This window comes from Mercenaria mercenaria, chromosome 7, assembly GCF_021730395.1.
Source record: "Mercenaria mercenaria strain notata chromosome 7, MADL_Memer_1, whole genome shotgun sequence".
Lineage (NCBI taxonomy): Eukaryota > Metazoa > Mollusca > Bivalvia > Venerida > Veneridae > Mercenaria > Mercenaria mercenaria.
Genome location: NC_069367.1, coordinates 39,206,011 through 39,231,370, shown reverse-complemented (window position 1 = coordinate 39,231,370; position 25,360 = coordinate 39,206,011). Strand labels below are relative to the sequence as shown.

Genomic DNA, 25,360 nt, shown 5'->3' with positions numbered 1-25,360 from the left:
ACTTAAGCCACTAATCTGTCACCAACAGCTAGGTGGCCATCTTGCTCAGCAGCTCCACCTCAAATCACCTTGGTTACAAATATCCCATCATCCCTTTCTAAAAATACTTACAGCCACTAATCTGTCACCAACAGCTAGGCGGCCATCTTGCTCAGCAGCGCCACCTTCGATCACCTTGGTTACAAATATCCCATCATCCCCTGGAATGTGTTGATTACCTATTCCTCCAGCAATGCTGAACCCTAACCCTGAAAGTAACCGGTATTCATTTGTTATAAATGATAAGGATTATCTTACATGAGGACACAATAGGAGAACTTTGGTTAAAAATATGCTTCTGTAATGCAATTATAAAATGTCCCTAATCATAAGATCCTTTTTTTTAAAATTTTTTCAGCCCATGTGCACTTAACCAAGGGACCAAGATCACAATAGTTCACTAACTTGTAAAATGAGATCTACATCAAACAAGACATTTTTACGCATCTATTCAAATACTCTTCTGCAAACAGAATTTTGAACTAGATCAACATGTTGGGCAACCGACTCCAGTTGACATGCATTTCACTGCACGATCTTCAATCCAATGTTTCCTTTCAAGTTTCTAAATAAAATGTATACAGGTCAAAATTTGTCTATGCCTGGGTGAAAAATCTAGACTGTACACAAGTATATCGTCCAGAAATAATTAGACTTTACCTAAAACAAAGCACAATCCTTTATTGGTATATACCCAGAAGTGCTACTTCGTTAAACTATCAACATTAAAACTTCAATCTGAAATGGTCTTTACAAAACTGAGGGATTAGGTAACAAGATATATTTTCAATAACAGGACACTCTTAGAACCAATATTATTTTTGCAGACCTTCAGAAGGAAAAACAACAACATTGTTCTCCAAGTTTCCCACATTTTCTTGCAAATATGACATGTACTGTTGAAGACAATAAACCTGAACAATCAAGGAGTATCAAATACAAAATTACATTCTCAAGTGATCTGAGTTTGACAGATTAAAACACTTCTGTCTGTTTTTGAGGTGTAATATTCCCTCAAACAAATCAAAACCTACAGTGAGGCATGGAAAAAGCACCAAGGTTCCAATGGTTACTCGAACTTTTTATGAAACAAAAGCTTTTTGGTGTATAATTAAGTTTTAAAATGTCAAAACAAAACAAATGAGTAAACAATATAATTATATCTTTGTAACATGTTTGATGTATGTCAGGAAAGTACCACCATGAGGTATTTCTGGAATTACACTTGTGTCAAAACATTTTGGAACTGACATTGCTTTAAGTGTAGGAGACATTGGTCAAATTGTCTTTGTCTATAATAAGTAAAGAAAAATGAAATTTTACTATTTCAGATAAAAGTGTAAAACATGATAACACGAATCCTATTATCTGTGTCTTTCCACATTGAATTTATTATTTGTTGAACAGGAATGATAAAATGCTTGGCAATGTCTCACACATTATTATTTTATTTAACTCATTAAATAAAGACATTCAAGTAATTTCCTCTATTTTCTCCCTGCATGTAATGCCATCTCATATTCTTTCTTTTTCCTTAATCTTCTTAACTTTTACATAGCTAAACGACTGAGAACATCTGAGACCAAGTATAAGTTTTGCATTTTCAGTCATAAACAACTGGATTATTTTCAGGAAACATAGAGAAAGCAATAAGAAAGTTTAAGGAAGTATAAAGAAAAACTAGAAAAGCCGACAGCCAGTAAAAACAAATGTCACAGAAATTAAAACATTTTATAAATGGGTATGTTAAAAGCATAGTATTAACATAAAGAAATGTTTTATGGGCCTGGCATAGATCTGAGACAAAACTCAAACGAAATAATTATGTGACAGCCTCTTTGTATCATCCTGACATTTTTATACTACCTTTTCAACAGTAGTCAATTAACTGCACATAAAGCCAAATCAAACTTTTCTAAAAAAATCTGTATTCTCCACAACAGAATGCCAACATCTCTACAGTAAGTCAAGATAGAGGACAAATGAACCTTGCTTTGGCTGTTACAAAGATCTACAAACTGACCTTGACCTCAGGATTGGAGACTGATTACAAAGGAAACTTTAAAATTATGACCAAGAATAGTGCATAACTGTTAACTGGAATAAATCAGTTATAACTCATCAGGGCATTTGCATGCACTTTAAGACAAGATTAGAATAATAATTGGTGCTGAATAAAACATGATTTCAAAACAAATATAAATCATTTAATACTGACAAGATCGTGCTGAAAAATCATTGTCCTGAAAAAATATCACTTTTAAGTAATTATAGTTCTTCAATTTTTCATCTGAAGGCAACACTGAAAACTCACATAGCATAATTTGATAAAATAGATGATAAAGACTCAATCATTATTATCATGTAGCAATGTTCTATGTATGAATATTCAAAATATATAATTAGCTTGCTAAAAGTAGTTGAATGTTTGAAAACTGAAGTGATGATCTGTAAAAAAACCCCAAAGAATACTGCCAAGATCAGGCATATAGAAACATAAGGCAAACTGCAAATAAATGCCTTAGTGTTAATTAATAAAACCTGCAATGTTTCTGTCTTTCTAAAGATCAAATATATGAACAAATTCTTGAAAATTCCAAATTGTTTCATAAAATCAACTTGAAATTTACGGGCCTCTTTCACAGATAAAGATCTAAAAAAATAACAAGAGTTCATAGACAAATTGCCCCCTTGATGCATTCAGTAATTGCACAAGGAACAGATATTATTTTGTCACTGTACACAAAAGTTCTACTGTTCTGGGTCAATGTGACCTTGACCTTTGACCTATTGACCTCAAAACCAATAGGGGTCATCTGCTGGTCATGATCGTCCTCCCTTGTAAGTTTCGTAATCCTTGGCCCAAGCGTTCTCAAGTTATCGTCTGGAATGGGTTTAACTGTTCCGAGTCAATGTGACCTTGACCTTTGACCTACTAACCTCAAAATCACTAGGAGTCATCTGCTGGTGATGACCAATCTCCCTATCAATTTTCATGATCCTAGGCCCAAGCATTCCTGAGTTATCATCAGGAAACCGTTTTACTGTTCCGGGTCATTGGAACCAATCTCAAAATCAATAGGTGTCATCTGCTGATCATGATCAACCTCCCTATCAAGTTTCGTGATCCTAGGCCCAAGCGTTCTCAAGTCATTGTCTGGAAACGGTTTAACTGTTCCAAGTCACTGTAACCTTGGCCTTTGACCTACTGACCTCAAAATTAATAGGGGTCATTTGCTGGTCATGATTAACCTCCCTTTAAACTTTCATGATTCTTGGCCCAAGCTTTCTCAAGTTATCGTCCAGAAACCGTTTAACTGTCCCTGGCCACTGTGACCTTGACCTTTGACCTCAAAATCAATAGGGGTCTATCAATTCTCCTGATCCTAGGCCCAAGCATTCTTGAGTTACTGTCCAGAAACCATTTAATTGTTCCTGGTCACTGTGACCTTGACCTTTGACCTACTAAACTCAAAATCAATAGGGTCATCTGCTGGTCATGACCAACCTCCCTATTAACTTTCATGATCCTAGGCCCAAGCATTCTTGAGTTATCATCCAGAAACGGATTGGTCTACATGCAGACCAACCATCTAACATCTGCAAAACAATATACCCTCCTTCGAAGGGGGGCATAATAAATTACATTTTGAATATTTATATATCTAGGAATTTCAATACATTTGTGGTAACACTGTTACTGAAACACAGAATCATCTGTCCAATTTCATGATGGAATCAACATAAAATTCATAAGTCTTAGGAGTGCAAAATACATCATATCTGTTCTTCAAACACTTTGAAACGCCAGTTTAAAAAAAATTATTCCTGCATTTCAATGGCTAACTTCATTTCATCTTCTGAGAAAGTAGCAATGTTGAAAACCTAATAAGAAAGTTGGTAGTTTTCAAACTAACCAGATAGCTGGTAGTTTTTATCTTTGAAAATTGCACATACTCTATGAGAAAGAAATAACTTATGTGTTTCAAAATAATTACAACTGTGATGTCTGTTTGTCATTAGCTATCACTAAAAGTTATTAATTTAACATAAAACACATGTATAAACAATCTGGTTGGATTTTTACTTATTTGTTTTTCCAGTATACACTGCAGAGTTTACAATGATGTTATGAGGCACAGTGCATGAAAATGACAAAAATACTCAAGAGAAAATCATGTAACTTCTTCTTTTGAGAGGCAGTGATTGTCTATTAATTTTATTTAGTTTACTTTGTCTGGTGACAAACCAAGACAGCAACAACCTATCATTTCTAAAGAATCAACATCTATAGGAAATGAGTTACGACTTGCAAGTGTTTACTTATTATCCAATTTTAAATGGCTATTTCTGACTGTTTTGAACATACATTTTTTTGTTCCCTGTATAAATTTAAAAGGCACTTTTATACAGATACCATCATACAATTTGTCTTAATGAATGTGGACATAGTCAATTTTTATTAGTTAGGCAGAATGTAGCTGGATATTTCCATAGTTACATAGCATAAATATTTTTCCGTGAGGCCAAAACTGATTATGCATTTTCACTTAACTTTATTTTATTGCCAAAACTGATACAGCACTTTCACTATAATTATATATTCTATAACCAAAACTGATACTGCATTTTCATTTCATTCTACTAAAGTATTTTCACTTAACTATACTTTATCAGTGAAACAGAAAATAAACAACACACAGTTCATTTATTCACTATCCACATTTTATAATGATCTGTTTTGTCTGCAACGCAGTTCTTTTATGTAAATGAGTTTTGTTAAGTAATTGCGATCACAAAGTTGCAAAATAATCATTTTTCATATGGATCAAAATTGATGTAAACAATTACAGAATATTATTTTCTTGTCATAAATCAATTAGACATTGAACTATAGCATGTGACACCCCTGATAAAAGCATGTCTGACACAGGCAGTTTCGACAGCACAGACATCGTGCCAATATCTGCACAAAATTTGCACCGACAGGGTTTTCGAAATGTCCGTAACAATAAAATATTCATAAAGTTGATAACAATCGAAGTGTGAACATCAACATTACTTTGTGGTATTGTGTGTGAACATAACCATCATGTCCTGTGAACTCTTTGTTTTATATGCACACGATTTTCCACAAAATTCCTAATAAGTTTAGAACATTTCCGCACATGCATAATTTACAAGACCAACAGATAAAATGTTACCCAAGAATCAAATGACTCTAATATAATGGACATTTAGTTGTCATCAGAAATGTTAACACACTCCCCGTGGGATCCAGATCAAAGATATTTGCCTTTTAGGAGTATATAATAGCTCCATACAGCTTGGAATATTATCACAGCATTTTCATGCTATTGTCAAACCATTAATGTTACCAACGCCCAGGATTTAAGAGAGAAAAATATCGAAAATGATGAAATGCACTTTCCAATACTAGAAATGTAGAGATTATTATGTATAAACCAGGATATTCTTTCCCTCTTTAGGTTTTTATTATTCTCTTCTGACATTTCATGCCAAACAAATTCTGAACCTTATTTCTTATATTGCTTAACATTTGAGAGTACAGCTACTAAAATTTTATTGTAGCAAAGAACAACCTTGAAACTCTCTTAAATCACTCTTGTTTGTTTGGCATGTTTTTTCTCCAACAGAATTTCAGTTATGGTTCAGTTAACCCAACCAGTGGTCCGGGATTCTATACCAGTGCTGACTTGTTCTCCAAAGGGGCTCAGAGCTAGAGGAGGATTGTCTTCTGTGAACAAATGCCTGGCTAACTGCTGTCTGAGGAGATAGTGTGTGCAACTATTTCCATGCTTGATGGTGAAATATGTCTTATTTGAGGAAACTAGACCTATTACTGGAGTGACTAATGTGGGTAATGATAATGGAAAAAGTAATAACAGTGATAGAGTCAAAGTGCATTAACACTTTAACTTGAAATTCTAAATAAAAACACAGTGTTTTTTCTGACTGATTTGGAAATGGGGCCGGGGCCTTTACAATTTCAGGGAATACATAGTAAAACGTCTAAATTGGGAATTGTAGAAACTGAAATCTCACATTTAAGAAACAATGGTCATAAATGCATTAAGAAAGCAAACTGGCTTATGTTTCAAAAGTTCAAGGTTTCATACATACAGTCTTGTTTGAAATAAAAATGAAAATTTTAACTTTGGGAATTTTGGGAAAAAACATATTATTTGCCATTGGGATTGGGGCCCTATTTTGGCCCCAAATTGGCCACACAAAAAAAACCACTGAAACGGGGCATAATTTATAAATATTTTTGCAAGAGCTAGATACCTTAAATGGTATGATGTGGGTGGCGGAGTGGAACAATAATTATTTTACCTTTGAAGGGGGCATAATTCAAACTGGTGCAAGAGCTACAGACCTTATGTCACATGATGTGGGTGATCCAAGAAATCCATCAAGTAACCATAGAGGTAAAAGGAAAATGCATCAAAACTTTCACCAAGGTGTGGACAAGATGCTGACAACATCAGAGCAAGCAGGAAAGCCCTCTATACACTACGCATAGTGGAGCTACATTCCTAGCAATGATCAGTTAAATCAGGATGTTTTTCTTTCTAGAATATTGAATAAGCACTAAATTTAATGAACTTGATTAACGAAAGGGAAATTATTCTATTTCATTTGTTGATAAATTCAGTACTGAAATTATATTCAATTGATATCCTTTATGTTCATGTAGATATTGAGTTCCCACTATTTTACCTTTAATTCTTGGTAAAATACTTGAAATTGATGGAAATAATTTAAAATCTAACCAATGTTACATCATGTATCTATGCTATATACACATGTCAGCCATGGGATGATCAATTTTCTCTATGGACTTCTTTCAGTATTTCAAACTTCCTAAAGTAAACTTAGATACAATAAATCTAATCAATTTCTGAACATTCTCCACCCAGTGTAATTCTGTAGGGACTTGAATGCCATCATTGAAATGCATCAAGTTTCAAAAGATTTGGAGAACAAGTTTTTAAACTTCTATAAAAGCATTACAGAACAAAGTCTATCTAACAACAAAACAACAGCCTATTGAGAGGGCCATATCAAAATAATTTCGGTATAATTACTGAATTAACACAACAAAAATTCGTACAAAATAGCAAATAAAATACAAACCCAAGAACAGATGTTATTGTGCAATGTTTCAAAGCAGTCACATGTAACTTCATTAAAATACTGATAATTATGTCATATTTTATCATACATATATAGTTAGAATTTTTTGCTTTTTATTTGAAGCCACACTGATGAGCTTTAGGTAATTTGGTGACATTTCTGCTTCAATATTTGGAGGCAGAACCTAGGAACAGACATTTTGATGGGCCAAACCATCAAACTTTCACGTGACTGGAAAGCGGAAGACTTGCAGTAAGTCAACATCCCTGGAAGTTTTTCAAACTCCCAAGTGTGAAAGATAAGTGTTCTGAGCACAGACATGAAGACATAACTTATTAAAAGCTTTTAAAATGTTTCTGGAGACCAAATTTATCTTGATACATACCTTTATTTCCCTTTGACAATTCTATAGTGATAATGTTTTCAACTGGAGCTTTTAAACGCTTCACATACTGCAAATACAAAGGAATGATCACATACAAACATATACATGTCACTAGTTTCACTGAAAGATATGTGTCTGTCTCACACAATCCAACATCATTCCCTCCACTTTCTCCACTGCCTCCCTCTTCTTGAACTTTCCTAACATATCTACATAATACAAAATGCATGATTACCCCCTCAGACTAATTAAACTCTTGAACCACACCTATGGTTACCTAATATATTATAGAGTAGATTACACTCTTTTCGGCCTAACATAACAATGTATATTTTCATTGCAATACTACCATGATCAAAGATTTTTCTCTTGCAAGCACAATTAATATTAACATAATATCACAACGAAAACAAATCTACAGGTCACAGATTTCTAAAACTACGAATTACTCAAATAAAATTTCATGGACTGGGCTTGAATACAACATCACCTGATGAACCAGATACATCGTTTTAGAAAATGATGTCTTTGATGAAATGGTCACTGAGATGTTTTCCTTCATCTAGATTGGTAGTCAGTAAATTTCTAAGCTGACCCATATACAATGTACACGTATACATACCAATACAACCCTGGTCCCAGCTCTCTTCAAAGCATCAACAGCATCAGCATGTGTTACATTTACCACATTATCATCATTCACTTTTACTATCACATCATTCATCCTGAAACAAACAAAACAACATTTACTTTACGTATACATCATTTACCTGAAAAATGGTGAACAAAACAACATTTACTTTTACCATTACATCATTTACTTTTACTATCACATCATTCATCCTGAAACAAACAAAACAACATTTACTTTACATTCACATCATTTACCTGAAAAATGGTGAACAAAACAACATTTACTTTTACCATGACATCATTTACTTTTACTATCACATCATTCATCCTGAAACAAACAAAACAACATTTATTTTTACTATCACATTCTTCTCCTGAAAAAAACATATTTAATTACATTGTTATTGCTTATAAAATGTTAAAAGCCCTTGCTATAATGACTAGAAATGTAAGTCACACCAACATGGTGGCTTCCCTGCTTTTAATCATGGAGGAAGACACCAGGACCTACTACTAATTCCATTCCTAGCACTTTTTTCTGCAAGCCTGGTACAGTGTCTGGGTTTGAGCTTATACCTGTAATGCATTGTGTTTTATCAATATAAACCCATGCACAGACACATACACGTGCCTGTATCCACAGAACTAATCCAATCTCCCACTAACAGACATCCATAATCCACAAGATAAATACTCTAATACTTAACCAGCTAATGACCCTCAGCTATAGAACTTTGCTAAGTTAGCAAACATATTGTATGGACATAGAAAGAAGAAAAGCTCAGATTTAAAAGAATCCATTCTATTCTGTTCACTACAACTTCTTGCAATAATTACACTAAGAATATTCATTCCCTAAAGAGTTTCTCACAGATTTGCAAGATTTTGAACAGTAGTGTAATGAACAATATTTACAGTGAATGTCAGCTGAATTGCATTGCATCACACTGACATAATTAAGGTCAAATTAATTAGTTAATTTGAAACTTTCCAGCTCTGAAGGACTGGATGAAGATCCCAGGTGCCCTTCAATTATTTAAGGAACAAGCAATCAAATGGGTTCCAAAGGCTAGGTGGATTCTATGCTTTCTTATATGAAAGAATTTTTCACGTAACAATTTCTTTGTGCATAACCTAGCAACTGATTTTTTATATAATTTATTTCAGTCTTTTGGCTATCACATTAAATGTTATATTGCTTCACTGTTTATTCTACAAATAAAACATACACATTTTGCCATTAAAGAAGCATATTGCCAAGAGGAGTGGGTTTTACAATATCATATTGTCTGTAAAATGTTTGATTCCTCTCCTGATTTGAGCCGCGCCATGGGAAAACAAACATAGTGGGTTTGCGACCAGCATGGATCCAGACCAGCCTGCGCATCCTCGCAGTCTGGTCTGGATCCATGATGTTCGCTTTTAAAGCCTACTGCAATTAGAGAAACCATTAGCAAACAGCATGAATCCTGACCAGACTACGCGGATGAGCAGGCTGGTCTGGATCCATGCTGGTCGCAAAGCCACTATGTTGGTTTTCTCATGGCATGGCTCATTTACTCATATTACATTGTAAATTCAGTCAAAATATGGATATGTCACTTTTAAACAAAATTCTCATGTTTATTATTTCTTTAAGCAACAAAAACAGACTTTATCCAGGAAGACACAATAAAATGGCAAATGTTAGAAAACTGTAGTATCAATATTATGGATAGGTCCATTTTCTTCTCAAATAAACCATTCAGATTGCCTTATCTTACTTCTGCCACAACAACCACTGATATTTGTAAAATAACAAAATCACAAATTTAGCTGATACCTAATGCCTGTCTACGACTTGATTTTCATCTGGGCTATTCCTAATTTCAACCTAACTGACTTAATTACCAGCTGTATGCGCTTGTTACATCACAATGACATCTTTTATTTTTGTGTTTAAGCATCTACTTTACCTACTATTTACAAGATCTCAAACACTGTTTTACCATGCATACAACATTTTATTATAGGAAAAGCCACTTCCATGAGCTACAGCTTTTGGCTCTGTTGTTGTTTTTTTTTTATTTCATACATGTATCTTTGTACAGTGTAATGTTAATTATATCATATTGAAATTAATTATGTTTATAAAACTAGACTTGATTTATAAAATTTAACAAAATTGCCAAACCCACTGATTACTTTGCAACATCTCTTAAATGTATCTGTAAGACAATTTACAAATATCAAGTTAACACGCAAAATTAATGTCAAGGTTAAACTAAATAATACATAGTAATTCTACATTTACCAAACCCATCATAATGAAAAGCAGTGTTTTTTTACAGAGAATTTAGCTTAACAAAGGTCAAGAACAAAGGCATGTGTAAAAAGCCTTGAAATTCAACCAATACTAGTGGCTTACTAGGAACTTATTACTTTAATCAAATTCCCAATCTGCAAGTTTTATCCACAGTCCAAGCAATGTCTAAAGATCTACATTGTTGACCCTTAAATATGCCAGTTTATCATATTCTGGAACTACCCTTCTCATCTCACAATAAGCTTTTCTAAAGTTTCCCAGGCATAATCATATTGCTAAGCTTTTAAATGTCAATCCTTGTAGTCACTGTCACACATAAAAAAAACAATTATATGTCTGTCCCTATGGAAAGCCTAACAAACATTGATATCTATAGCCAATCAGCTGTTCTATGTGAATATATGAAATGGACTGAGAATTCTCAAATGACAAAGGGGACCATATATCATATCTGGCAGGGAACAGTAATCTGATGGCTGATTTAGCTAACAATATCATTAATTTGATAAACATTATGATAAATGCATAATATAAACAGAAAGACATACTAAACATGAATTCAAAATAAAGAAATTATGACTATTCAGTGTATACTGTCAACAATCTGGTGAGCAGTCAGTGATCTGGTAAAAATGTAATACATTCAGTGAAGAAAGACAACTGCATAATATTCTGCATTCAAGGTAGAGATATGTATTCAGTGTACATTGTCAACAATCTGGTGAGCAGTCAGTGATCTGGTAAAAATGTAATACATTCAGTGAAGAAAGACAATTGCATAATATTCTGCATTCAAGGTAGAGATATGTATTCAGTGTACATATTGCCAACAATCTGGTGAGCAAAGTCAGTGATCTGGTAAAAATGTAATACATTCAGTGAAGAAAGACAACTGTACCTATGCATTCAGTGAGGAGAAATGCATTCAGGAAGGAGAAATGCATTCAGTGAATGATGTCATAAATCTTGAGAACAATGATAATGGGCCTGAATAAATGTCAAACATGATCATAAACAAAGTCATGTGTTTATGCATTCACTGAATAATGTCAACAATTCGGTGAACATTTATTAATGACTTTGATCATTAGAAAGTTGCATATTTAAGCATATTAAGTGAAAAGAAATGACTTTAGTGAATAAGGTCAACAATTATTAACTGTGAAATAAGCCATACATTCAGCGAATAATTCAATTATTCATGTTAATGATCTGATGAAGCAACAATGTGACCAGTATCAAGTATTTATAGAACAACTGAACCAGGGATGGATCCAGGATTTTCTTTCTTGTAGGGGGGATATATTAAAAGAGACTTTAAATTTTTTGCTCTGTTCACGCCCTGTAGTATAAATAATACTAAACAAAGACAAGGAAACTTTCATTTGCACATGAATATGCATTCACCCTAAATGTGCCCCCACCTAACACTTCCCTGAATCCACTAGGTTGAACATTGTCTAGAATCTGGCCAACTATGTTATTAATCAGCCCGCAGTAAAATTAAATATTAATACTGGCATTAGAACTAAACAGTAGATAAAAACTTCTCACAATAGTCTAATAGGTGTATAACATATATAAAATGTAGCTGCTAAAAAGACTTTGTGTTAATTTTTTATCAAAAATGATATGCTTCAAGAAATGGTTAATATGTCGGTAAGTCCTTGCATGCGCTTAAAAGTTTATTTGTAGCGACAAGTTTTCACAAACCTCATGTGAAACTCAATCCTATGGAATAAATTTAACTCCCCTTTTATTTAACATTTAAAATTTGAATTCCAGATTAAAATCATGTCAAAATGAAAGTGTTTCAGAAACCAAAATATTTCATGACCCTGGAATTAAATGACTAAATAATTTAAGACAATGATAAAACCTTTTTTTTTCATTAAAACGATCAGTAAAATGCCCCTCAGGCTGATTATCTAAATTCTTCTTCCACCAGCTGCTTCTGCTGCTGCTTCTTACAACAGTAAAGGGAGATAACTCCTGTAAACTACAGCATATGAAATTATTTCATCCATCAAAACAAGAGATATTATTATTAGCATGTGATGCGAAAACTGAAAACAAGTTATTTTTATTTTTTTTAATATATATATTTTATAATCATAATTGAAAAAAATATAATAGATAAATAAATAAAAATAATTTACCTGTACATTTGTATTTCATAGAAGACCGACATCCTAGATTTTGCCATATGCATGATTTCTCAATACAGAGTATAAACTTTTATGCAGTCCATTTCTTTCTTTTACCAAGAGCAACAAATTAACTTTCCAATACAATATATTATTATATCAGAATTGTTCTTCAGTCAAAAGTCTTAACACTTGATCAAATATTCCATTAGAAAACAATTACATTTCCAAACTGTTGACAAGCAGTCACAGCACATTTCAATAACGAAGCTGTGACACAGCAACTTTAGACGGCAAGGAGTTCCCACCACAGTGTCCACCGTATTCACAGAATTGCTATATAAATGTCAATATCAGACAAATCACTGCCAAACATGTCAATGATATTGTATGCACTAAACTGTCAGTTTCCACAAATCACTCAATGCATGTTCTCCACAATTCTATTTTCTTTTATTTCTTGATTTCCAAGAAATAATGATGCAAAAAAAAATGATGCTGCAGACATCAAGGAAAAATGGCAAGCAAAAACTCTATTAAACGAAGAACCATGTTCATTTTATTTCTAATATGATATCTATTTGATAACCATTACAGTTATATCTGCAGTATTCAAAATACTGTTTTGTGGTATTTCAAGTTTTACTGGTAAAAAATATACTCTTTTCCTGTCACAAAATAAAAATAGATAATTCTTTCTACTAACTTAATCATTCATTCCTTTCAAAATGATTATTTATGTTTACAAATTTTAAGACAAAGCATCTAAGTCAAGGAATAATCCTAGTTCTGCCATTAGAACAGTTAGAACAATATGTCACCACAATGCCAGTTGTATATTCCCTATTTCCCATGACTACAGGAACACAAGTATACATTTACAAATACTAACCAAGTTTTTCTATTAATTTAGTATCAGCTTAAATAATGACTAAATTTACATATTCCTTCATCTGTCACATTTCAGGTCATACTGGACTTAACATGCTCACCTTTTATGGCTGCAAAATGTATAGTTCATGACTTAATGAACTGTTCAATTAGGTAAAGGAACAAACAAACAGGATGTTAAGACCAGTAAGTTCTTGGCACAGAAAACGGGAGTGGTACATTGTCACCTACATGTCCACCCTTTCCAGGCAGAAGTTAATTAGCTTGATACAATGTGTCTCAGGATTTAATCATGAAATATCCTCATATATCAAATCACTTAAAAGCCATCTGTCTTTTTTTTATCCTTGCAATACTGTGTAAACAGCTGCTCCCCTGAAAAAAGTCTCATTAAGCCATAATGTTTCAATATCTTACTTCTGCCGACAAGCATTTTTTTCTGGAATTGAATGTACATCCCAGAATAAGAACCCCAGAAGCTTTAGCAATTTCTTAAAAGAAGGGTGGGGCACTTATTTAAAAGTAAAGATGCAAAAATGATTTAAAATGAGCAACTTTTATAACACACCCCCCTCGTCCCATGGTGGCCTTCAGCATGCTACTGGAACTGAAGTTTTCAGTCTCTATCATGCTGTGACCTAAGTCTATGACTATAGATAATTAGTGTTTCATAATAACATAAGATAAGGGATTTCTAAGGCCCATTACTCAAAAATCTTCCAACCAAAACAAAACCCAGTATTCTTATCAGGTTTAATTGAAATCTCATCAGCAGAATACAAAAAGTCTACACAAATCTTACTTGAACAATTCTCTTCAAGCTACTGAAATCAAGTTTCAGGTTTGTATGACCTTGACCTTTGACTTACTGGCCCCTGAAACAAACAGGGTCATATACTGATCATAAGCAATTATCCTATGACTGACAGTCCAAGGTAAAAGCATTCATCTGTTATTTACCAAAAACTGTTTTACTATCTAAAGGGTGTTACCTTCCCTGTACAGCATACTGACACAAAACTAAACAAAAGTCTCTGAAGAACATACTGACATAACCGCAACACATCAAACCAAAGTTCCTACAGATCTTACTGGCCTGAAACAAAACTGAAGTCACTGCTGCACTTGCTGATAAGACACCAGCCAGAAGTCCCTTAATGACATCCTGACAGGACAACAAACACTATATCAAAGACATAACACCACAGGAAAGTCCAAGTAGAACATACTGGCATGACAAAAACACAGTTTATCAATGACATAACAGCAGAAAACATTGGCATGGCTTCAAACAAAACAAACCATAATCCTTGCAGAACATCTGAACAGGACACCAAACAAAAGGCCCTACATAACATACTAATATGATACCATACCAAAGTCCCTAAAGAATATATTGAAATTACACCAAACAAACTTCCTGGCAGAACACACTAACATTGCATCAGATCAAAGTATTGCAGAACATAAAATAACACTGCACCAAATCAAACTCATTGCAGAACACACTAACACTGCACCAAATCAAACTCATTGCAGAACACACTAACACTGCACCAAATCAAACTCATTGCAGAACACACTAACACTGCACCAAATCAAACTCTTTGCAGAACACACTAACATTGTATCAGATCAAAGTATTGCAGAACATAAAAAAACACTGCACCAAATCAAACTCTTTGCAGAACACCCTAACACTGCACCAAATCAAACTCTTTGCAGAACACACTAACACTGTACCAAATCAAACTCTTTGCAGAACACTAACACTGCACCAAATCAAACTCACTGCAGACCACACTAACATTGCACCAAATCAAACTCTTTGCAGAACACACTAACACTGCACCAAATCAAACACAATATAATGGTACAAAATTAAAGTCTTTGCAGAACACACTACAATAATGGTAGAACACACTACAATGGTACCAAATCAAAGTCTTCACAGAACACACTACAATGGTACAAAATCAAAGTCTTTGTAGAACACACTACAATGGTACCAAATCAAACTCTTCACAGAACACACTACAATGGTACAAAATCAACACTTTGTAGAGCACACTACATTGGCACCAAATCAAAGTCTTCACAGAACACACTACAATGGCACCAAATCCAAGTCTTCACAGAACATACTACAATGTATCAAATCAAGTCTTCGCAGAACACACTACAATGGTACCAAATCAAACTCTTCACAGAACACACTACAATGGTACAAAATCAAGACTTTGTAGAGCACACTACACTGGCACCAAATCCAAGTCTTCGCAGAACATACTACAATGGTACCAAATCAGTCTTTGCAGAACACACTACAATGGCACCAAATCAAGGAGTTCGCACAACACACCAAAATGGTACAAAATCAAAGTCTTCACAGAACACACTACAATGGCACCAAATCAAAGTCTTGACATAACACACTACAATGGTACCAAATCAGTCTTTGCAGAACACACTACAATGACACCAAATCAAAGTCTTCACAGAACACACTACAATGGTACAAAATCAATTAAAGTCTTCACAGAACACACTACAATGGCACCAAATCAAAGTCTTCACAGAACACACTACAATGGCACCAAATCAAAGTCTTCACAGAACACACTACAATGGCACCAAATCAAAGTCTTTGCAGAACACACTACAATGGCACCAAATCAAAGTCTTCACAGAACACACTACAATGGCACCAAATCAAAGTCTTCACAGAACACACTATAGTGTTACCAAATCAAAGTCTTTACAGAACAATTACTTCAATGGCACCAAATCAAAGTCTTCACAGAACAGACTACAATGGCACCAAATCAAAGTCTTTGCAGAACACACTATAATGTTACCAAATCAAAGTCTCTGCAGAACATACTACAATTGCACCAAATCAAAGTCTTCGCAGAAAACACTCCAATGTTACAAAGTCAAGTCTTTGCAGAACACACTACAATGGCACCAAATCAAAGTCTTCACAGAACACACTACAATGGCACCAAATCCAAGTCTTCGCAGAACATACTACAATGTATCAAATCAAGTCTTCGCAGAACACACTACAATGGCACCAAATCAATGTCTCCACAGAACACACTACAATGGTAGAAAATCAAAGTCTTCTCAGAGCACACTTTAATGCTACAAAATCAAAGTCTTTGCAGAACACACTTTAATGCTACAAAATCAAAGTCTTTGCAGAACGCACTACAATGGTACAAAATCAAAGTCTTCGCAGAACACACTTTAATGCTACAAAATCAAAGTCTTCGCAGAACACACTTTAATGCTACAAAATCAAAGTCTTCTCAGAACAAACTTCAATGCTACAAAATCAAAGTCTTCACAGAACACACTTTAATGCTACAAAATCAAAGTCTTCGCAGAACATACTAACATGAGATTGAAGACCCAGTAGAACAAACTGGCACTTTACAATGTCTGCAGACGTCAAATCCTGGAGAGAAACTGAATTACACTGCATTTTGGAGGCTTCTCAAGGCCTCAGTTGTCCAAGAATTACTTTCCACAATCTCATTCCAACATAATCCCACCAAACTCATCCCCCTTCAAAGATTAAACCCAGTCATCTGGTACTAAAAGCAGCTTAAAGATATTTATATCAAATATACATAATCTTAGAATAACAAGAGCAGCTATCACGGTAGTAAACCTGATGTAACTATTTCCTTGACCCAGAAAAAATAAATATTTTAGAATCTATTTTGGCAAATAAGAGGCAGGGTGCCTTTACTAGCAAGGCGGGGGGTGGGGACTATACTGGGGAATGGTAGAGCATATATATCCTAAAAAGAAATTCAAGAAGTGTGATTATTAGGGAAGGCAAGAGAGCATTTTTACAACAGCATACGGAGTACACGTATTTCTTGACAATATACATAATTCCATTTAATTACACACAATGCATTTCTGCTTGTTTGAGCTAGGTTCCATGAAACTAAGAACAAAGCTTTGTAACAATCAGTAAGTGAAGTTTCACTGAAATCTGGACAAAAGTTTGGGAGATGAAGTGTGGACAATAATCTCTACATACACTTTATATTCAGTAATCAAAGGGCCATAACTCAGTGAAAAATCATTCAAGAATGAACCCTGCATCATATGCCCAGCTAGACTTGGTACTGGGCATTCCTGTAAAGTTTCTATCAAATCTCATCAACTGTACAGGAGAAGTAGTCCGTACAAATTATCTTTATCATTATTATTATTACAGAAATTGGATCTGTTGGTGTCCAAAGTTTTTTCAATTTTTAACAGCACTTTAGATCTCAGCAAGTATTTTTCTATCAATCAAACTAATCTGAAATTACAACTGTCAGTTTATAAACTTCGATTCTAATCTCCACCGGGATTATTCTTCCTTACTGTAATTACTGCAGTCTCTTTAATTTTTGTTACAATCGTATTAAAAATCAAGAACATTTTACAACTCTCGAAGCCACATAATTCTGTATTTTCACCAAATATAGTTAGAAGAGCGAAAAATGACACGAATCTCGTTTCCATCAATGTGCTAATGGATTTCAGAATTAATTTATTTCCACTGAAGGATTATCTAATTTGTAAGAATAATTTCACTGTCTTATACTGTTAACCAATTTTGCACATTGCACGAATTAAAGTTTAAAACTTTGCTTCCAGTATGGTATGGTATGGTATGGTATATGGACGCTATCCTCTTGCAGCCATGTTTTTGGCTTTCAGCTGATTTTAAGGCAGTGGACCTAAACCACAACTGACAATTTCAGTGCCATTACATATCCTTCATATGCGATTTCTGCAACCTTCGGCCAAAACAGAATTATTTTATGTAACAACCTGAGAATGCCAAAATTGCATATGAAGAGTATGTAGCCGATTACCATCATGGGTCCATTACCATTACCATAAGTCGGTAACCATAACAACCAGATTTCTGAAATTAAGCTATTTCATTAAAGAGTCAAAACAATGATCACTCCTATTAATTTTGAATGGTACGTACTGCCCAGGGGCTTCAGACAAGAGTTGCTGATGAATATTTGGAACAAACAGAAAGACAGATGACGGAAAAAGACCAGTCACATATCATAGCTCTATACATTGTATATATACATTGTATAACCTTTAGCCTGCTAAATTTCTAAAATGGATTGGTCCATCATTAATTTGGGCAATACCATTTATTATTCGTTGGGGTGTTTAATGAAAATTTACTGACCAAAAAGCGAACAGTGCAGACCATGAGCAGACTGCACAGCTGTGCAGACTGATCATGATCTACACTGGTCGCAAAGGCAGAATCAATCGTGTCCAGCATGATAAGGGTTAAGGCTTCTGACAAGGTGAGCTACAAAATATTAAAGACTAAGCAAACTCTCCCATAATTGTAATTCCATATGACTCTTACAGTATCTATCAAATGAAAAAAGATCTCACTTTTTTGAATAATTATTTAGTCAAGCGCATTTTGCATTAATTTTGTTGGTGGAAGAAAAGGCAACAATGAATCAGAGGTGAGTCCATTGATTTGATGAATTACATACAATGTAATACAATGATCTGACTTTGTCTATGTTATTGCTTCAAACACTTTTTAATCATTTAATAATTTCCCCATAGAGTTTCTGCAAATTACAATATTTTCCTCTTTATGCAACTACTGATTACTGTGAAATTACTCCTAGAAACTATATTGCAGATTGACATTTAAACAAATATCAATTAACATATATTTCTACTGGCAACAAATGCTTTAAATGAACTGTTGTTCTTATCAGTCTGAATATCTCAGAAGTACCACAATATTCATCATAAATAACTTTAAACTTCAGACAGCTTTGGGTGCAATGCTTGAAGTGGAATTGCTCAGAAAATATTCCAATCTTGATGTTGGCTTATAAATGAAAGTGATTGTAATTCAACAAGAGTTGTTTGTAAAACATACATTCCCCCCACTATGACCTGCTGGAGGCAACTTAGTATGTAACTGTAAGACCTTGACCTTTGACTTACTGACAAACAAAATGATATTATTGAGGTGTGACTGGCAATCAGACTATAAAGTTTGATAGCAATTACTGCAATGTCTAAGTGTTCTCCAGTTATCAATCATCAAAGTGTCTAACCAAATGACAGTAAGTATAAAGTTTGCAATGACCTTGACCTTTGACCTACTGACTTCCAAAATGATATGATTAATCTACTGACCACTGGCAATCAACCTATAAAGTTTCATAACAATTATAAGGTTTAAAACTAAAGTGTTCTCCAGTTATCGGCCAAAGAGCCTCACAGACTGACAGACAGACAGACATGGACAAAACATTGGTTCCTTTTTTTGGTGTAAAGCTGTCTTGCTTATATCATATACAGCCCCGGAAATAATACCATCTTTTAACACAGTAAGCTTTCATCTATTTCACTATTTTCTATTTTAAGTTAATCCGTCGCACTGAATATATACAGCAATCAAACACAGGGAATATAACCGTCCTCGGCCTTCCGAGCCAGTTCAAAGATTTTCCCCAGCATCACCATTTACCAGGAATATAAATTTCCTTCTTTCTGTTTTTAAGATTTTTTTCTTTTCAACTGAAACTGAGACTAATCAACAGATTATCTTTTTTCAAATTTAGCAACTTTTTTTTTCCATTTTCAAAATGATGCTCGTCAGTTAAAGTTAATACCCATTCACAATAAATCCAGAAAAATACCAGAAATGCTGGTCCAAACTTATTTTCTAGTAACCGTGAACACACAAGAAAGTGTGGACTTTAAACAAGAAATACAAACAACTTTCAATTCATTTGACAAATTGCCTACTAGGAAGGAAGACGGAAAGAAGGCACAATAAATGAACGTGCAATCTTTCCACACAAATAAACCAATTATTCCTGTCCAATTCAATCCAATTATTTGTTGCGTTCCTTCTGTCATTTTGATTTTATTTCGCTTTGTACTTACAGATTGATATTCAATCAGCCACCGGCATACAAAATATTGACGATAATTTACAGGTTTCCATGGCGAATATAAAGTTCCATGTCAAAAATGCAAAATATGATTTCCTCTATTCAATAACCCCTGTAATTTTCTATGGCCAACCTAACTGCAAAATTACTACCCCCAAAAGAACTGTTACTGGAACAATATAATGCTCTAATTGACCATTAAGAGACCATTCTTCCTCCAATGTTTTAAAAAAGCTCAAGTTAGATCTATAAAAGCTGCAATTTCATCTATTATTATCAATTTTTAGAAGCCAAAAGTAGCTTAATGATCCCTGATTTAATAGCATGATTACTAGAACCACATTTTGTCCTTTTTCCTATGACTATAAGGTCCGAAATCTTCAATGAACTATAATGAATTATAAACTGACTACAAGTATTTTAATACAATATGGTGTATGAATTACTAACAAAGTACCTACAGTTTATGAGTTATAATAAACCATAATACAAATGGAAACATAATTATATATAGCCACGTACAGCAGAAACAGATGACATGCAAAATTGGACTTTTAGTACAACAAGAGACCTCTACTTTAAAAGAAAGCCTTCAAAAAAAAACTTGACATGAAAATAATTCCAAGTTTAACAACTTTGTGACCTTGACCTTGGGTAAAATGGGCCCAGCACCTGCACATACTTTGTTTGTATGCTGCATGGGCAATGTTTATGTGAAGTTACAGTAAGATATGAGCAATCAGTCCCTTCGTAATAGTAGTAAGAAAAATTTAGCGATGTAGCCAAGACAAGATTTTCATAATACCATTAGGGATTTCAAAGGCCAATAACTCAATAGACATCCAACCAAAACAAATCCAAATATTCTTATAAGGTTTGACTGAAATCCCATTGGTAGAATAGGAAATGTAGAATTTTTACTTAAAACTTTACCTTTAAGGGGCTACAATATCACAATTTAAACCATTCAGCCAGGAAATGCCCATTTAATAATATACATGTCTTTAAACTGAACCTTCCTTAACAAAGTTATCATGAAATCCAACAAGCAGTTTTTTACAGAAAGACAGACAGACAGACAAACACAAAATCAATATAATAATTATCTTAACCCATACACAAATATCAACAATGGCTTTTTACAAAAATAAAAGCATTTTCACAGAAACAAAAACAGAACCTTTTCAACACAGAAAAAAACACCTCTTTAAGTTTCAACTAAGATATTTTATGGTTGTAATTATTGTAAATCATAATGTCCAATTAAATCCAAATGAAACAGAAATAATGATAACAGCTATGATCCAATCATTCAATTGATCAAGAATCTTTCAAACAGACTATGAACAATAGTTTCCAATGCTCAATGAAATTACAGCTCGCTACCAAATTCTTCATCCTAAATTTTCTGCATTTAAATTCGTTCTTCGAGCGAAACTGCCATCTCCAACAATATTTATGCTTTAAAGGCCAATTAATTTTCTCACAATCGTAACTTTTTTGCAGGAAAAAACTGTGAAATGAACTGTTCGAGATCTGTTATTTCATTCAAAACTTTTTTCAGCAATATTTTCAGTGGAATGCCTGCATGAGAAACAGAGAAATAATCATAAAATTCTGTCACATTATGCAGATTGTACTGTATAAAGTCAGAAAGGAACAGATTTATCTCCCCCCCCCCCCCCCCCCCTCCAACTATAATGATCACCCTTAGCTTTATTATATCCCCAATTCCTTAAACTATGTAAATCCCTCTAAACTATATCCCATTAAATTGTTAATACTCGAGTTTTAGCAGCTTTAAAGGTATAAGAAAACTAAAAATTCTGTTGCAAAATCACATGAAATCGTCTTCAAATCGGCCATTATCATACAGGTTTGGAGCTGTAATCTCATGAAATATTTATTAAAAACTAATATGCCTCCCTTCGGGGGCATAAAAATAATAATCATAATTTTAATATGTACTAGTGTTTATCACTAAATAAACAAACATTTTTTAATACAGTTTCTGCTAAATTCAGAAACAAAGTTAAAAGTATTTTTATGAAATTACGATAATCTTTTCACCATAATATCTACCACATTGTCCAGTTACCAATAATGAAATTAAAATAAACTTTGCGAGTCAGTCACAAGAAAATTACGTCTCGAACCAAAGTGTCAAACAATGTTTAGCCTCCAAGAGAGACGCATCTCCTGCTAAATGTTGCAAAGTAAACAATTCCTGCCAAGACAACAACAGACATATTGAAAATGAGAATAAATTGACATGTCGTTGTTGCAATGAAAATGAAGATGTATAGATAGAAAAGCAATATGTTGATGCAATAAACATCGCAATGTCTATAAATAAATAATAACCATGCTTAATGGACAATTTGGCATTATGACCGGAGTGCAAATAATAAAGGATGTGACATTTGCGTCGAAATGACAACAACCAACAATATCAGAACAATACCAAATGATAATAATGGGAGTATGTCGATACATCAAGAAAGTATGATGGCGCTATTATACACTCAACATAAGTGCACTGGTGTAAAACTTCATTTGTTATAGTCCAGATTTATATTGCACCCTTTTAATGTCAAATATCCTTAATGGTGCTTGTTATATATAACGGCAGCCACTGAGGGTGCCGCATTCATCTTCTGCCAGATATGACACAAAACAATCTGACCAGAGGGACAGAATGAGAAAAAGTCCCAAAAACTGAGCATTAAATTTTTCTGATAAAGGCATGCCTAGCTATTTGTTAATAGATAGCCTGGTTAGGAAGCAGCAGTACTGGCCTCTGAATTGGGTAGGATCAAGACATTCAAACAAGAGGGCCATGAAGGCCCTGTATCGCTCACCTGACATTTTGACCTAAAGATCATCAAGATTAACATTCTGACCAAGTTTCATAAAGATTTGCTCATAAATGTGATCTCTAAAGTGTCAACTAGCTTTTCCTTTGATTTGACTGTGCCCTAGTTTTTGACCCCATATGACCCAGATTCGAACTTGACCTAAAGATCATCAAAATTAACATTCTGACCAAGTTTCATGAAGATACAGTCATAAATGTGGCCTCTAGAGTGTTAACAAGCTTTTCCTTTAATTTGACCTTGTGACCTAGTTTTTGATCCCACCTGACCCAGATTTGAACTTGACCTATAGACCATCAAGATCAACATTCTGACCAAGTTTCATTAAGATATGGTCATAAATGTGGCCTCTACAGTGTTAACTAGCTTTTCCTTTGATTTGAACTGGTGACCTAGTTTTTGATCCTACATGACCCAGATTCAACCTGGACCTTAAGACCATCAATATTAACATTCTGACCAAAATTCATGAAGATACAGTCATAAATGTGGCCTCTACAGTGTTAAAAAGCTTTTCCTTTGATTTGACCAGATGATCTAGTTTTTGACCCCAGATGACCCAATATTAAACTCGTCCAAGATTTTATTGAGAGTAATATTCTGACCAAGTTTCATTAAGATTGGGCCAAAATTATGACCTCTAGGGTGTTAACAAGCCTTTCCTTTGATTTGACCTGATGACCTAGTTTTTGATCCTACATGACCCAATATCAAATTCGTCCAAGATTTTATTGAGAGTAACATTCTGACCAACTTTCATTAAGATTGGGCCAAACTTGTGACCTCTAGAGTGTTAGCAAGCGTTTCCTTTGATTTGACCTGGTGACCTAGTTTTTTGACCCCAGATGACCCTATATCCGAATCGTTCAAGATTTTATTGAGAGTAATATTCTGGCCAAGTTTCATTAAGATTGGGCCAAAATTGTGACCTCTATAGTGTTAACAAGCTTTTCCTTTGATTTGACCTTGTGACCTAGTTTTTGACCCCAGATGACCCAATATCGAACTCGTCCAAGATTTTATTTAGAGTAATATTCTGACCAAGCTTCATTAAGATTGGGCCTAAACTGTGACCTCTAGAGTGTTAACAAGATTTTCCTATGATTTGACCTGGAGACCTAGTTTTTGACCCCAGATGACCCAATATCAAACTCGTCCAAGATTTTATTGAGAGTAACATTCTGACCAAGTTTCATTAAGATTGGGCCAAAACTGTGACCTCTAGAGTGTTAACAAGCTTTTCCTTTGATTTGACCTGGTGACCTAGTTTTTGACCCCAGATGACCCAATATCAAACTCATCCAAGATTTTATTGAGGGTAACATTCTGACCAAGTTTCATTAAGATTGGGCCAAAATTGTGACCTCTAGAGTGTTAACAGTCAAATTGTTGACGACGGACGGACGAACGTACGGCGGACGGACGACGGACACAGGGCAATCACAAAAGCTCACCTTTGAGCACTTCGTGCTCAGGTGAGCTAAAAACATCTCAGAAATTTCAAGTGCCTGAATCAGGATTCATACAGGTTTCGATAACTTTTACTACATCAAACATCATGAGCATTGTATGTCCTGGTCTCTACAGGACTACTTCAAGATCAAGTTGCTTACAGTCTTCATTTACTATGTAGAGATATGAATAATTTACAATGGACTGTGAATACTTCTATAATTCAAATGATAAACTCATAATTTAACTGTTACAATATACAGTAAACCTCACTTATAAGGAACTCGGATATAAGGAACACTCGGTTATAAGGAACAGTTTTCAATTCCCCGATCTAATTCCTTCTTTATTCAATGTAAAAATCCTCGGTTATAGGGAACTCAGTTATAAGGAACACTCGGTTAAAGGGAACACTTTTTCCAGTCCCAAAGTACGAAACTCAATGGAAAACACCTCGGTTATAGCGAACAATAATCAAAAAGAATAAATAT

At 34.2% G+C, this 25,360-nt stretch overlaps 1 protein-coding gene across 7 annotated transcripts in view; it reads right to left on the bottom strand.

Annotated features, from left to right (window-relative positions):
• Positions 1–25,360, bottom strand: part of LOC123554341 (disks large homolog 2-like) — a 179,997-nt gene that overhangs the window by 58,443 nt on the left and 96,194 nt on the right. For all 7 annotated transcript variants that reach the window (XM_053548156.1, XM_053548159.1, XM_053548157.1 and 4 more), the window contains 3 exons: positions 8,208–8,310; positions 7,586–7,652; positions 112–248 (listed from right to left, as the gene is read on the bottom strand). In XM_053548156.1, coding sequence (XP_053404131.1) covers positions 112–248; positions 7,586–7,652; positions 8,208–8,310 — 307 coding nt within the window. The remainder of the gene's footprint in view (positions 1–111; positions 249–7,585; positions 7,653–8,207; positions 8,311–25,360) is intronic.